Source organism: Hyla sarda, chromosome 1 (assembly GCF_029499605.1).
Source record: "Hyla sarda isolate aHylSar1 chromosome 1, aHylSar1.hap1, whole genome shotgun sequence".
NCBI classification, from domain to species: domain Eukaryota; kingdom Metazoa; phylum Chordata; class Amphibia; order Anura; family Hylidae; genus Hyla; species Hyla sarda.
The window spans coordinates 223,947,698-223,963,016 of NC_079189.1; the positions used below are offsets into that span (position 1 = coordinate 223,947,698).

The 15,319-nt window shown below is 39.8% G+C and overlaps 1 protein-coding gene across 4 annotated transcripts in view; it reads left to right on the top strand.

The window, feature by feature from the left end:
• Positions 1 to 15,319, top strand: part of DNAH6 (dynein axonemal heavy chain 6) — a 400,640-nt gene that overhangs the window by 359,874 nt on the left and 25,447 nt on the right. For all 4 annotated transcript variants that reach the window (XM_056568811.1, XM_056568814.1, XM_056568815.1 and 1 more), the window contains 2 exons: positions 11,363 to 11,484; positions 13,925 to 14,054. In XM_056568811.1, coding sequence (XP_056424786.1) covers positions 11,363 to 11,484; positions 13,925 to 14,054 — 252 coding nt within the window. The remainder of the gene's footprint in view (positions 1 to 11,362; positions 11,485 to 13,924; positions 14,055 to 15,319) is intronic.

A 15,319-nucleotide genomic window follows, 5' to 3' on the forward strand; every position in this document is an offset into this window, starting at 1 on the left:
GCTTCAGGCAAGCAGGGCCGGACCTGACAAGCATGGTGGCGCTCACAGGGGTGTATGGAGAAGGCTCCGGACTCGTGCCTGCTCCATACTCTGCAGCCTCCGGCTGTTGTCAGTAGCCGGGGGCCGCTGCTAATAGCCAGCATGCGGCAATTGCCGAGGCTGGCTATTAACTCTTTAGATCGCCGCTGTCAAAGCTGACAGCAGCGTCTAAAGGGACATGTGAATGCTCCCACTATAAAGGAAGCCGGAGGGCTTACCTCTGCTTCCCTGCTGTCCCTTGGCTCTGTCATTGATAGAGGCTGGCTGGACTAGGCTCTATCAATGGATCACAGAGCACACAGATCAATGGAGTTCAATAGAACTCTATTGATCTGTATGAGGAATCTAATGATTCCTCCTAAAAAGTCTAATAAAGTGTAAAAAAAAAAAAGTTTTAATAAAAGTTTAAAAGACACATTAAGCCCTTCAATATCAAAAGTTCAAATCACCCCCTTTTCCTATATAAAACATGTAAACATAATAAACATATTTAGTATAGCTGCGTACGTAATTGTACAAACTATTAAAATATAACATTATGTATCCCATACGGTAAATGACGTAAATGTAAAAAAAAAAAAAAAAAACACAGGATATCCCAGAAAAAAAGTTTTAAAAAGCGATTAAAAAGTCATCTCAATACCAAAATGGTACCGATACAAAAAACAGATTATGGCCCTCATACAGCCTGGTATGCGAACATTTTGTTTTTTTAAAAAGCTACAGGGGTCAAAAAATGGCAATACATTTTTTTTGGAAAAAGTTCACTTTTTAAAAAAAAAATTGTAAAACATGAAGGAAATTGTACAAATCTGGTATTGCTGTAATCAGGCCGGCCTAAAGTATCAAAACAATGGCGGAATGACTGATTCGAAGTAGGAGGAGCAGGAACATCTGGAGCGACAGAAGATGGGTATGATACACATCTCTTTTCGACTGAGGTGGTGGAGCATTGGCTGGCTAAAACAGCGAGCGGCGTGCCACTGGGTGATGCAGCAGGCTGGACCACCAGATCAGAGCCACAGTTCTCCCAGGCCACTTTATGGTGACGCTGCATATGTTGATGCAGGGCTGTGGTGCCAACATTGGGACCCTGGCCACCCTTCACCTTCTGCCGACACTTCTTGCATGTGGCCAGATTAACATCCTCCGGATGCTTGATGGAAAACTGCCACACCGCTGATTTTCCCACCAACAATCTGTACTGATTGACTGCTACTGCCACCGACTCCAGGAACCCTTGTTCCACTACCTCCCGGGAAGGTAGGCTGCCGACTGCCAACCATGCTACCACTTTGCTGGCTCAGCTGCTGCCTCACGGGCAACCTGCAACACTCTTCTCCTGATGATGATGAAGCCCCTTCTGCACCTGGCTCCCAAGTGCGATCGGCTTCATCATCATCGAGTTGTGTCTGCATGTCACTGATGTCCTCCTCAGGTTCCTCAACAGTGTCTGCTTCAGGAGCCTGAACTCTCGCAACACCACTTTCCACGCCACTTTCCTCATCACTACTTGCCCACCTAGTGGAGGAAGCGGCGGATGTCCCCTCCACTTCTTGGCTGGGCAGTAGCTGCTGACTGTCCTCTAGTATATCGTCCTCACTAAATAGTGGAGCTGAACCCACAGCATAAGATACTTCTGGGGGGGGGAGGGAACAGCATAGGACAGAGGCAATGGGAGGATAGGGACTGCTCCCGGGCCATGCCAACTGAGCGTTGTGTCTGAGTAACCCACCAACTGTTGATTGGGGGTGTTAGATGTCACTTGTGATGAAGTGGATGATCGTGTTAACCAATCGATGACAGCAGATGGGTTGCTGGTCGAGACAGGACCACTAGCTGATACTGGGAGCTCAGGTCTAACGCTGTGACTCCTGCTGCCACTCACCCCTAGTCTGCTGCGACCTCTGCCTGATGAATTTAGGCCTCTGCCACTCCTCTGTGAATGTCCTGGCACTTCTCTGCCTGACATACTTAGTGTGTATATGAGGGGAGTACAATATGCTCCACTACACTTAAAACGGTATTTGTCTACAACACCAGTAGGTGTGTACTTTTGGCTGGCCTTTCACAGTATCTAGGCCCTTAAAACTTTAACAGGAACAACATGGCACACCACTTAGATGTACATATGTGGTAATCACTTATAAGGGGAGGACAATGTTCTCTAGTACGCTTAAAACAGTATTTGTCTACAACACCAGCAGATGTGTACTTTTGGCTGGCGTTTTACAGTATCTAGGCCCTTAAGACTTTAACAGGAACAAAATGGTTCACCACTTAGATGTAAGTATGTGGTATGCACTTATGAGGGGAGGACAATGTGCTCCAGTATGCTTAAAACAGTATTTGTCTACAACACCAGCAGGTGTGTACTTTTGCCTGGCCTTTCACGGTTAATAGGCCCTTAAGACTTTAACAGGGACAAAATGGTACACCATTTAGATGTACATATGTGGTATGCAGTTATGAGTGGAGGACATTGCGCTCCAGTACGCTTAAAACATTATTTGCCTACAACACCAGCAGGTATGTACTTTTTCCTGGCCTTTCACGGTAAATAGGCCCTTAAGACTTTTACAGGAGCAAAATGCACCACTTAGATGTATGCACAGGTTACACTTAATAGAGGACAATATGTTTTTAGTGCTCTGCTCACCCTAACTGGCTGGCTACTATTAGCTTTTCAGTTGTGGTACACTGCAGCACACATGTGAATAGCTGCTGTAAAAAAAAAACTTTTCTGGGCAACACACTACTCTCTGTCCCTCTCTGCAATAGAACGCTGATGTGACTGGGAGGTGAATCCTTGCTGTAAAAATGCTTTTCTGTGCAACACACATTGCTCTCTGTCCCTCTCTCTCTGTAATAGAATGCTGATGTGACTGGCCGCAAGATGGCTGCTGATTATATAGGTCTGTGATATCACAGGGGTGACTGGCTGCATATAGGCAGCATGCTGCATGTGATTCAAGGTCATCCCACCGACCCTTGTTCCCATCTTCCCAGGATTCCTTGCCCCATGTCCTCATGTGGATCTGCCATTTTAGATGTCCCTGGAGCCTGGAGCGCACTAAATGGAGTTTAATGAAGCGATTTGCGCGATCGAATCTTGGCAATATTCGCATTCGTTACTAATCTAATTTTTACTGAAATACATAACAAATTCGGATTCGTCAGATTCGATTCGCTCATCCCTACTCATTTTGACTCCGTTTAAGGATTTCCATTTTTTTTCTTGTTTTAAAGACAGGTAGGCCTTTATTCACTTTTTTTTTCTTTTTTTAATAAAAGGTGTGGAGTAGCTGTTGCTGTTAGTCTTTACAGATCACAGTAAGGTTACATTGTTTTTTATGGAAAATAATCATGTTTGATTTTGAGTACTGTATTTTGGTTTTATCCTGATTTGTCCTTGCACAATGTCATATACTACAACACAGTTTCTGAAGCTTTAACACAGAACAAATTTATAAATGATTGCACATATGAGAGTCATTGTTTTAGTACAATTGCTGTCAATATGTCGCTAAGTTTTAAAGCATCATTTGTATTATAAATTTAACAACATACAAAATCAGTTTCAATCAATGACCAATGAAAACATTAGGGCCCAGCAGCCTCTCATTTTGTGCACACTGCAGAATTCTCGTGGCAAAAAAGTCTGCCGGGAAAATTCAAATTCTGGACTTCGCTGAAAGAATGAACAAATGTTAATTTTTACAGCAGAACCCTGCTTAAAAAATGCATTTTAGTTATTGGTGCATGTCTGAGCGGCGATGGGTTCCATTTATTCTGGGAAGTTATTGCCACAATATTTTAGAAAGAAACAAACCGTAACAATTATGTGAGTGAGGGAGTGTTGAGTCAAACCGTATAACAGTGTAGGTAACACATTATATGGTAGCCTAGATTAGAGCCAGACTCTGTAACATGTTTTTTTTCTAACCTGTGTCAATATTCTGAAATGTTTTATTTCATTTTTTTTATTTGTACATTATTATACGGGTTGCCAGCTTTACTAAGCTTATTTTAATAACATTTAGACATAAGCTTCACAGCAGGCCCCATGGACCTAGACAAAAATACACAGGAGCTGTCCTATTAACATGAATGGGAAAAATGTCTGAGCATGTTCTGTGACCTTTGAAGAAGTCCTTCCAAAGGTAGAGGGAGGCTGATCTATAAACTGGTGTCATATTTCACTGTAATGTTGTACAGATCACTTTCAAGAATACCACCTCCTTATCTCCACAGATAAAACAGGAAATGTCTCTGCTTAGTTTTAGGCCTAGTGGACAAAATAAAAACTACAAGATTTCAGGATTATTTTTAAATTTATATACAGTGAAATCTCCCTTAGTGGACACCTCCCAATAGTGGACAGTTTTTTATTCCCCGGCAGAGTCCCATAGGACTTAATGTAATTGCACCCTCCGAATAGGGGACATTCCCAATAGCGGCTGTCCAAAGTGACGGGTGACGCTCCTCTGTGCCTCACTCACCATGGCAGTGGCAGCTGCACGAAATGACGAGTGACATATGGGAGCGTCAGTCATCACGGCTGGCAGCCGCCGCTGCCCTCATTGAGTTAAACGTAGAGAAGCGTCACTAGTCACTGCCTGCTGACCAGGTAAAAAGTAAGAAGAACAGGGGGATGAGGGAATGGGGGAAGGATTTGGCATTGCGGGGGAATGATTTGGCACTACTTTTCCTAATTGATTATATTGTTGAGATTCTTTTAAAGCCTTATTACAGGGCAAAATGATTTATTTATATTTAGCTTTTTATCGTGTTTCATAGGTAATTACCATTTGGAGTGAGACAGTACAGTATTCCATCATTTAGAAAGACGTTTAAGCCTATTTTTTTTTCCCAGTAGGGGATATCTCCCAATAGTGGACACTATTTAATTCCCAGTGAGTGTCCGCTATTGGGAGATTCTACTGTAGTACAATTGAAAAAAAAAAAGTTACTAAAAATTCTTAAATATATGTTTAACTCCTTAACCCCTTAAGGACGAAGCCCATTTGGACCTTAAGGACGCAGACAATTTTATTTTTACGTTTCCATTTTTTCCTCCTCGTCTTAAAAAAATCATAACTCTTTTATATTTTCATCCATAGACAAGTATGAGGGCTTGTTTTTTGCACGACCAGTTGTCCGTTGTAATGCCATCACTCACTTTACCATAAAATGTATGGCGCAACCAAAAAAATACTATTTGTGTGGGGAAATTAAAAAGAAAACCACAATTTTGCAAATTTTGGAAGGTTTCGTTTTCACGCCGTACAATTTACGGTAAAAATGACATGTGTTCTTTATTCTTTGGGTCAATATGATTAAAATGATACCTGTGATAATATACTTTTCTATTACTGTTGCGCTTAAAAAAAAATCGCAAACTGTTTAACCAAATTAGTACGTTTAAAATCACCCTATTTTGAAGACCTATAACTTTTTAATTTTTCCGTATAAGCGGCGGTAAGAGGGCTCATTTTTTGCACCGTGATCTGTACTTTTTATTGATACCATATAAAACATTTAATACTTTTTTTATACATTTTTTGGGAATAAAATGTTATAAAAAAGCACCTATTTTGTACTTTTTTTTTTTTACGTTCACGCCGTTCACCGTATGGTATCATTAACATTTTATTTTAATAAATGGGATATTTACGCACGTGTCGATACCAAATATGTATATAAAATATTTTTTTTTACACTTTTTGGGGGTGAAATAGGGAAAATGGGACAATTTACGTTTTTATTGGGGAGGAGATTTTTCTAATTTTTTTTACTTTTATTTTTTACTTTTTTTTCTTTTATTTTTACACTTTAATAGTCCCCATAGGGGACTATTTATAGCAATCATTCGATTGCTAATACTGTTCAGTGCTATGTATAGGACATAGCACTAATCAGCGTTATGGGTCATCTTCTGCTCTGGTCTGCTCGATTGCAGACCAGAGCAGAAGACCCGGGAGACGGCCGGAGCAAGGTGAGAGGACCTCCAGCCGCCATGCTGGATGATCGGATCGCCGCGGCAGCGCTGCAGGCGATCCGATCATCCATTCAAAGTATCGTGATGCTGCAGATGCCGCGATCTGTATTGATCACGGCATCTGAGGGGTTAATGGCGGACATCCGCGCTATCAGCAGCCGGGACCTGCAGCGCATGACGCGAGTATCGGTCCGATACTCGCAGTTATGCATAGGACGTAAATGTATGTCCTGGTGCGTTAAGTACCACCTCACCAGGACGTACATTTACGTCCTTCATCGTTAAGGGGTTAAGGACATGCACCATAAATGTACGGCGCTGCTGAGCTCATCTTAACGCACAGCGCCGTACATTTACGGCGCGGTGTTCCGGGATTGCCACGTCACCGGACACGTTGATCGGGCCGGGACAGCTGCTGTTATCTAACAGCAGCCATCCCGGCATATCGCCCAGGGGGATCCTGAGGTCAACCCAGACCTGTGATCTGCGGTGATTCCGGTTAAAAAGGTCTCCAGTGACCCGGAAAATAAGGGGGATCGGGGGTGTCCAAGGCACTTCCAGTCCCCCTGAAGGCATAGGAGTTAGGTGGCAGGGGTGCCACCCCTCCTATCCTTGCTATTGGTCGATCAGAAGCGATTGACCAATAGCAGATCGGGGGCGGAAGGGGTTAAAGTTCACTTCCCCCGTTCTGCCCACCCACGGTAATCCGGGCAGAATGGGGAACTGTCCTGTGACTGGCGGCGTCAAGGGAAGGTCCCTTACCGGTGGCGGGCGGCGATCCTCTCTCCCCCCTATGCAATCCCTAATATAGTCCTCAAATGCACATCGTGCTGTCTCACTTTGGAGCCCTGTCGTATTTCAAGGAAACAGTTTAGGGCCACATGTGGGGTATTTCTGTACTCGGGAGCAATTGCATTACACATTTTGGGGGCTTTTTCTCCTTTTACCCCTTATGAAAAGGTAAAAGGAAAAAAAAAAACCAAAATTTGTAACACATATGTGGGCGTAAAATGCTCTGCGGATGATCGCACAATGTAGGGAGAGCGCACTATGTACATTTGAGGCCTAAATTGGGGTAGCTGATTATACAGCGGTTCTGACACAAACGCAAAAAATAAATACCCACGTGAGACCCCATTTTGAAAACTACACCCATTATGGAACGTAACAAGGGATATAGTGAGCCTTAACACCCCACAGGTGTTTGACGAATTTTTGTTCAATTTGGAAGGGAAAATGAAAAAAAACAACATTTTTTTAACTAAAATGCTGGTGTTACCCTAAATTTTTCATTTTCACAAGGGAGAATAGGAAAAAAGCCCCCGAAAATTTGTAACCCCATTTCTTCTGAGCAAGAACATACCCCATATGTGGATGTAATGTGCTCTGCAGGCGAGCTACAATGCTCAGAAGAGAAGGAGCGCCATTGGGATTTTAGAGAGAAAATTTGTCCGGAATTGAAGGCCACGTGTGTACAAAGCCCCCATAGTGCCAGACCCCCCCCACATATGGCCCCATTTTGGAAACTACACCCCTCATGTAATGTAATAAGGGGTGCAGTGAACAGCTGTCTGACAGATTTTTGGAAGAGTGGTCCGTGTAAATGAAAAATGTAATTTTTCATTTGCTCAGCCCACTGTTCCAAAGATCTGTCAAACGTCAGTGGGGTGTAAATGCTCACTGCACCCTTTATTAAATTCTGTGAGGGGTGTAGTTTCCAAAATGGGGTCACATGGGGGGGGGGGGGGGGGGGGGTCCACTGTTCTGACACCATGGGGGGCTTTGTAAATGCACATGGCCCCTGACTTCTATTCCAACCAAATTCTCTCTCCAAAAGCCCTATTGTGCTCCTTTTTTTCTGAGCATTGTAGTTCGCCCAGAGCACTTGACGTCCACACATGGGGTATTTCCCTACTCAGAGGAAATGGGGTTACAAATTTTGGGGGGCATTTTCCCCTATTACCCTTTGTAAAAATGTTAAATTTGGGGAAAAAACAGCATTTTAGTGAAATTTTTTTTTTCATTTACACATCCGAATTTAACGAAAAGTCGACAAACACCTGTGGGGTGTTAATGCTCACTGTACCCCTTGTTACGTTCCTTGAGGGGTGCAGTTTCAAAAATAGTATAAAATAGTATGCCATGTTTTTTTTTTTTTTTGTTTTTTGCTGTTCTGGCACCTTTAGGGTCTTCCTAAATGTGACATGCCCTCCAAAAACCATTTCAGAAAAACTCACTCTCCAAAATCCCATTGTTGTTCCTTCCCTTCTGAGCCCTCTAGTGCACCCACAGAACACTTGACATACACATATGAGGTATTTCCTTACTCGAGAGAAATTGGGTTAAAAATTTTAGGAAATTTTCTCTCCTTTTACCCCTTGTAAAAATTCAAAAACTGGGGCTACAAGAACATGCGAGTGTAAAAAATTAAGATTTTGAATTTTCTCCTTCACTTTGCTGCTATTCCTGTGAAACACCTAAAGGGTTAACACACTTACTGAATGTCATTTTGAATACTGAGGGGTGCAGTTTTTATAATGGGGTAATTTATGCGGTATTTCTAATATGAAAGCCCTACAAATCCATTTCAAAACTGAACTGGTCCCTGAAAATTTCTGATTTTGAAAGTTTTGTGAAAAATTGGAAAATTGCTGCTGAACTTTGAAGCCCTCTGATGTCTTCCAAAAGTAAAAACATGTCAACTTTCTGATGCCAACATAAAGTAGACATATTGTATATGTGAATCAATATATCATTTATCTGGAATGTCCATTTTTCTTATAAGCAGAGAGTTTCAAAGTAAAAAGAAATGCAAAATGTTTACATTTTTCATAAAATTTTTGAATTTTTCACCAAGAAATGAGACAAATATCGATGGAAATTTACCACTAACATGAAGTAGAATATGTCACGAAAAAACAGTCTCGGAATCAGAATGAAAAGTAAAAGCATCCCAGAGTTATAAATTCTTAAAGTGACAGTGGTCAGATTTGCAAAAAAGGGCTGCGTCCTTAAGGTGAAAATGAGCTGCGCCCTTAAGGGGTTTATATAAAAAAGACATTCCCTTTATCACACGAATGTGCCAAACTGGCTTACATGCTGTGTACCATTTTTTTTTTTTATCAACTGGTGCCAGAAAGTTAAACAGATTTGTAAATTAAGAAGAAAAGTGCAGAAGCCAGCGGTATGTGATTTGAGACGTCTTTATGTCGAAGTTTTATCTTGGAATACAATAAAAGGTGAAGTTTATCATACCGCTGGCTTCTGCACTTTTCTTCTCAAGTTGGAGGCTTCAGTTTGCCTTGCAGAGCATTGGGTGAGCTGACGTTTGTTTTATTCATACAAGATTTGTAAATTACTTCTATAAAAAAATCTAAATCCTTCCAGTACTTATCAGCTGCTGTGTAATACAGAGGAAGTTCTTTTCTTTTTGAATTTCTTTTCTGTCTGTCCACGGTGGTCTCTGCTGCCACCTCTGTCCATGTCAGGAACTGTCCAGAGCAGGATAGGTTTGCTATGGGGATTTGTTTCTACTCTACGACAGTTCCTGACATGGACAAAGATGTCAGCAGAAAGCACTGTGGACAGACAGAAAAGACATTTGAAAAGAAAACTTCCTCTGTTTTATACAGCACCTGATAAGTACTGGAAGGATTAAGATTTTTTAAATAGAAGTAATTTACAAATCTGTTTAACTTTCTGGCACCAGTTGATGTTTTCCACTGTGTTAAGACACTTTTTTCCCTGCATCCGGCAAATAAGGTGTGTCTTTAGCAAACGAGCGTGGTTTAAGTTAATGGTTGTTCATATTTTATTTTACAAGCGGATATCCTGAAAAATATGGCTGGAATTTAAATAATGCAGTTGCATCCACCGGGAGAATAAACACGTAAATTAAAATATGAGCCAAATTTTACTCCGTGTGAACCCTTTGTCAGTGTTTGAGTGTTTTTAATCTTTTATTTCTGTTGTTATAGCATATATAACAATATTGTTTGATGCATATATTTTGTACAACAAAACAACATTTTCATAAAAATAATAATAAAAATGATCTAATTAAAGTAAAGAAGAAGTCATCATAAAAATGCTATCACACACAGCAGGCAGTTTTTTTTAGTCAAAGCCAAAAGTGGACCCAGCAGAAAAAAAGAAGTATAAGTCCCTGCTTTATATTTCTCATTCCTTTTGAATCTACTCTTAAGTTTTGGCTCAAAAACTGCAATTGAAGTTGGATGAGATGGTCGTCTAAGTCTGACTCAGAAGATCTTAAATGGGTTATCCCGAAAAAAAATTTTTTTTATATATATATATCAACTGGCTCCAGAAAGTTAAACAGATTTGTAAATTACTTCTATTAAGAAATCTTAATCCTTTCAGTACTTATGAGCTGCTGAAGTTGAGTTGTTCTTTTCTGTCTAAATGCTCTCTGCTGACACCTGTCTCGGAAACTGTCCAGAGTAGGAGCAAATCCCCATAGCAAACCTCTTCTACTCTGTGCAGTTCCCGAGACAAGCAGAGATGTCAGCAGAGAGCACTGTTGCCAGACAGAAAAGGACAACTCAACTTCAGCAGCTGATTATTATTGGAAGGATTAAGATTTTTTTCATAGGAGTAATATACAAATCTGTTTAACTTTCGTTGATATAAAAAAAAGTTTTTTTCCTGGAATACCCTTTAAATAGTAAGATATAGCCACACCAGCATTACCCATTGTTACAAGGTGTGATATTATCACTGACTTAAGAGAAGCTATCCCTCTGTTAAATCTATCTTTAGTTACAGTTTGCTTTTGTGGTACTGACACACATGAAATCGTACATTAAATTATTAAATACCTGAAGGGTTACAAACTCCAAATGACTTTTTTGGTGCACGTAGCTAGAATGCCTTGCTAAGTACAATAAAGTACCTCATTCCTGAAAATGCATTATTCATTCTGGTCAAGTAAGTGCATTAAATTAGTAGTTTTACAGCTGAGTGTTACAGTATGACATTTGGTAATGCAAAGCAGACATTGGTGGGTGTCCGGAATAATACCTTTATTATAATTCACTATCCTATGAATTATGGATAAAATTGAAATGTCTGTAATGTTAAAAGCCATATGCTTCATCTTCCTGAAATATTTGTACGGTAGACAATTTTTTTTATCTAATTGGTATGTGCAATCTAGTAAATCCTCCTTCCTCAGGCTTTGACATATTTAATTTCAGAGCACACAGACACGACTCGGCTGCCTTCATTTCCCTCCTGTACTTTTATTCATAGTTAAATATTGTGCAGACCAACTAATGAGCTGTATTTTCATACACACTTTAGGTATATATTTCAGTCCAGATGCTGACAGTCTGCAGGATTACAAGGACTACATAGAAAATCTGCCCTTGACCGATGACCCGGAAATATTTGGAATGCATGAAAATGCCAATTTAGCTTTCCAGGTTTGTGCGCTTATAAGGACTTGCTCTAATTTAATTTTGTGCAACATAGAATCCACTACAGCTCAAAGGAAGAGAATGATTTCATCATAATAGTCTGCTACACACAGATAATAGGCCCAAGCTAATTTTGTATGTCAATCTTCCAGTAATATTATTTGTCGTGGAACAAAAGTCACCCAAACAAAATCACAAACGTTACCTAGGTAGCTTTAATGCCAAAAATAATATTGATTGTTGCAGTCCAACTATGAATAGCTTTTTTGTTTAATAGAAATAAACGTACCCTAGTTGATGTGATTTACACTATATGGATACTTTAAATATTATTACAGATTAAATACAGAATATACAAAATACTCTATGGTGGGTCAAAATGGGATGCTAATCTATCTCGCGCGTTCTGCAGCATCCCCATTCACTTTAATGGCTCAAATGTACTCAACTAGTGACTTGGTTTGAGCAATTTCTTGTAAATATGTAAATTTGTATTTCTTGTACATATTTGTCTAAAATGTATGGCAGATTGTGATTAGAGATGAGCGAACTTACAGAAAATTTGATTCGTCACGAACTTCTCGGCTCTGCAGTTGAAGACTTAAGTCTGCATAAATTAGTTCAGGTGCTCCCGTGGGCTTGAAAAGGTGGATACAGTCCTAGGAGACTCTTTTCTAGCCCACTAAAGCACCTGAAAGCTGAACTAATTTATGCAGGATAAGTCAGCAACTGCCGAGCCGAGAAGTTCGTGACGAATTGAATTTACTGTAAGTTAGCTCATCTCTAATTGTGATGACAAACAAGTCCTAAGCTCTCATACAGGCAAGAAAGGGTTTAGGCAAAACTGATTTTTTTTTTTTGTCTAGGGGGTTTAAAGGGGTTCTCCCTTGTTTATACTGTTTTTTGTTATTATGTTTGTGTGTTATTTGTGTATAAGTATGTGTTTTTTTTTTATGTGTGTTGTGATTATGTATATATGTATTTTCTTACCTTTTGTGACGATTCGGAAGCTAGCCCCTTTTTCTTCCAGCGGCTTGCTGTGTAACCTCGGCCTCCGCCATGTTGTGTTTGGTAAGTGGGATGTCGGGGGGGGGGGGGGGTGTTCTTGCTTCTGTCCTTCCTATCTTCTGACGTCCGAGGCAAATCTTTTCTTCCTGTTTCTTCCGTGGCTCAGCGACGACTCTGCGGCCTCTTCCGGCGCATGCGCAGGTAGTTTTTTTAGTTATTTTTTTACCAATAAAGTTATTTTTTGTCTAATTGACAAACTGTCTGCGCATGCGCGAGAACGCAAGTGCTACACTAACAGCGTAGCGTATGTTAGGTCTACGCTAATAGCGTAGCTTCGCGCAAGCGCAGACAGTTTGTCAATTAGTCAAAAAAACTTTATTTATAAAAAAATAACTACCTGCGCATGCGCCTGAAGAGCCCGCAGATTCGTCGCTGAGCCACGGAAGAAACAGGAAGAAAAGATTCGCCTCGGACGTCAGAAGATAGGAAGGACAGAAGCAAGAACACACCCCCCCGACATCCCATGTACCGAACACAACATGGCGGAGGCCGAGGTTACACAGCAAGCCGCTGGAAGAAAAAGGGGCCAGCTTCCGGATCTTCACAAAAGGTAAAAAAATACATATATACATAATCACAACACACATAAAAAAAGAAAACATATACACACATAACACACAAACATAATAACAAAAAACAGTATAAACAGGGGAGAACCCCTTTAAGCTGCCACCAGAGCAGTCATTTAGAACACAATTATGTGTATGGGGTAAATGGGAGAAGGATCTGTTGGCTGACCGTTATTGAAAATGTATGGCCACCTTTACTTATTTTCTACTGGTCCAGCCCGTATCATAGTGCAGAGGTGTATTCACAACTCTGAAGGTATTTACTGGCAACAGTCAACAAACCTGATGGCAAACACTTGCCTAACATATTAGCTGAGCTCATATATTGTACTAGGTTAATCCATTTATACATTACTGCTAAATGTTTGGTGTATACATGACACTTGTCAGAATGCTAACATGAGAGATTAAAAGAAAGTCTGGGAGATTTCAGCTGTGATGCATGCAAAATTGCACATGCAGCTTTTATGTACAATATGGGCTGTAACTCAGAATGTAATATATATGATATAAAATATATACAAAATATGGAAAATATGCAATTTAGATGCGTATTGTGATTTTTTTTTAAAGGTAGTCTATATTATTTGGTTTTGTTTTAAAATTACTTTTTATCTAGTGCCGTTGTACAGAAAAATGATAGACAACAATCTATATTTGTTTATTATTTTGGATCCTCAAGAACATTTTGATTGGTAGTATTTTAGCATTCTAGAATATCTCCAGTCATATCTGAACGTTCAGAGTAGGGAGTAACAATATTTCCCAAAGATGTGCTCTTGTTTATCTGTATTTCTTTCTCTCTGTAGCGCAAGGAAACAAACACTCTGATTAATGCAATATTGAATGTACAGCCAAGATCTACATCACAAGGGACTGGTAAAAGTAATGATGAAAGTGTTAGTGAACTGGCTGCCTCAATAATGTCAAAGATACCAGGTAATATTTGGTTGATGTCTTGAGGAACCTTAGATGCCAACTAAATGTATTTATAGAAATATTACTTTAATTGGACATTAATGTGACCTGGCAGGTATAGATTATCAAATATTCTGGGTTATTGGATGGTAATAGAAAATTCAATAAAACCTATGTGTAGAGAAGCATCAGAAAGGAAGTCCAAATATGTCTGAACCATCGGATCAGAGAAATTCCACTGTATGTATATATATATATATATATATATATATATATATATATATATATATATAATAACATTATTTTTATAGCACTATCAGGTTCTGCAGCACTTTTCAGTTCAGAGGCTACATGTACACATAAAATCAGACATTACATCGTAACAAACTACTGTATAGTGAAACCTTTTTAAGAAGACCACACAAAATTGCAATACAAATGGTCTTCTACGGGAGTGGTCTTCTCATAAAAACAAAAGAAACAACCACTATACAAAAAGAAACTCTGTCACATAAAATGTCACCGTATTATTATTTCAACAAAGTGAAAGGAAGGCCTCTGCTCACAAGAGCTTACAATCTATGGATCTATGATATAAGCTTTTCAAAGCAGTTGTGATGATAAGGTAATGTAGGGTGTACAGGATTTTTCTCAATAATATATATTGCATGGCAGATGTTCATCCGTCACAGTTTCCTCTCTTTATAAAGTCACTGTGCTAACTGAACCATTCAGGAAGAGAACATTTGGCACTTTTTGTATAGTGTCATGGCTCTTGAGTTTCTTATACCCTGTAGACATGTTTCTATTAATACATTATTTTCAATGGTTCATATTCTTTATTAGCCTTACTTAGCATCCAGAAGGTACCGGCAATTTCCTGTAAATTCCATTAATGCCACCCTAATGAATGAACTTAATATTACGCTCCTCCGCTGTCCCTCTTTAAAGGAAAACTCTTTCAGTTTCCTTAATATATTATATCTGCAAAAACTAAGCTTCAGGCAGTTCTCATATGAATTGAAATGGTGGCCTAGCTGTAGAGGTAGCAACAATAAATCTGCATGCTAATGTGGTCACCTTTTTATTTTACTCCGCTACCAGCACAACCATTATCACTTATTGTGTGGGAACAGACAGAGGGTGAGACTGGGAGCAGTGACATTGTCTCTGTCCTGGAACTTTCTAAATTCATAGGTATAAATATTACAGATTCGAGCAATATTAGGCATCTGTGTCCAGCAAGTGCACGGACTGGTGTGGACCCACCACAGGATTCAATAGAA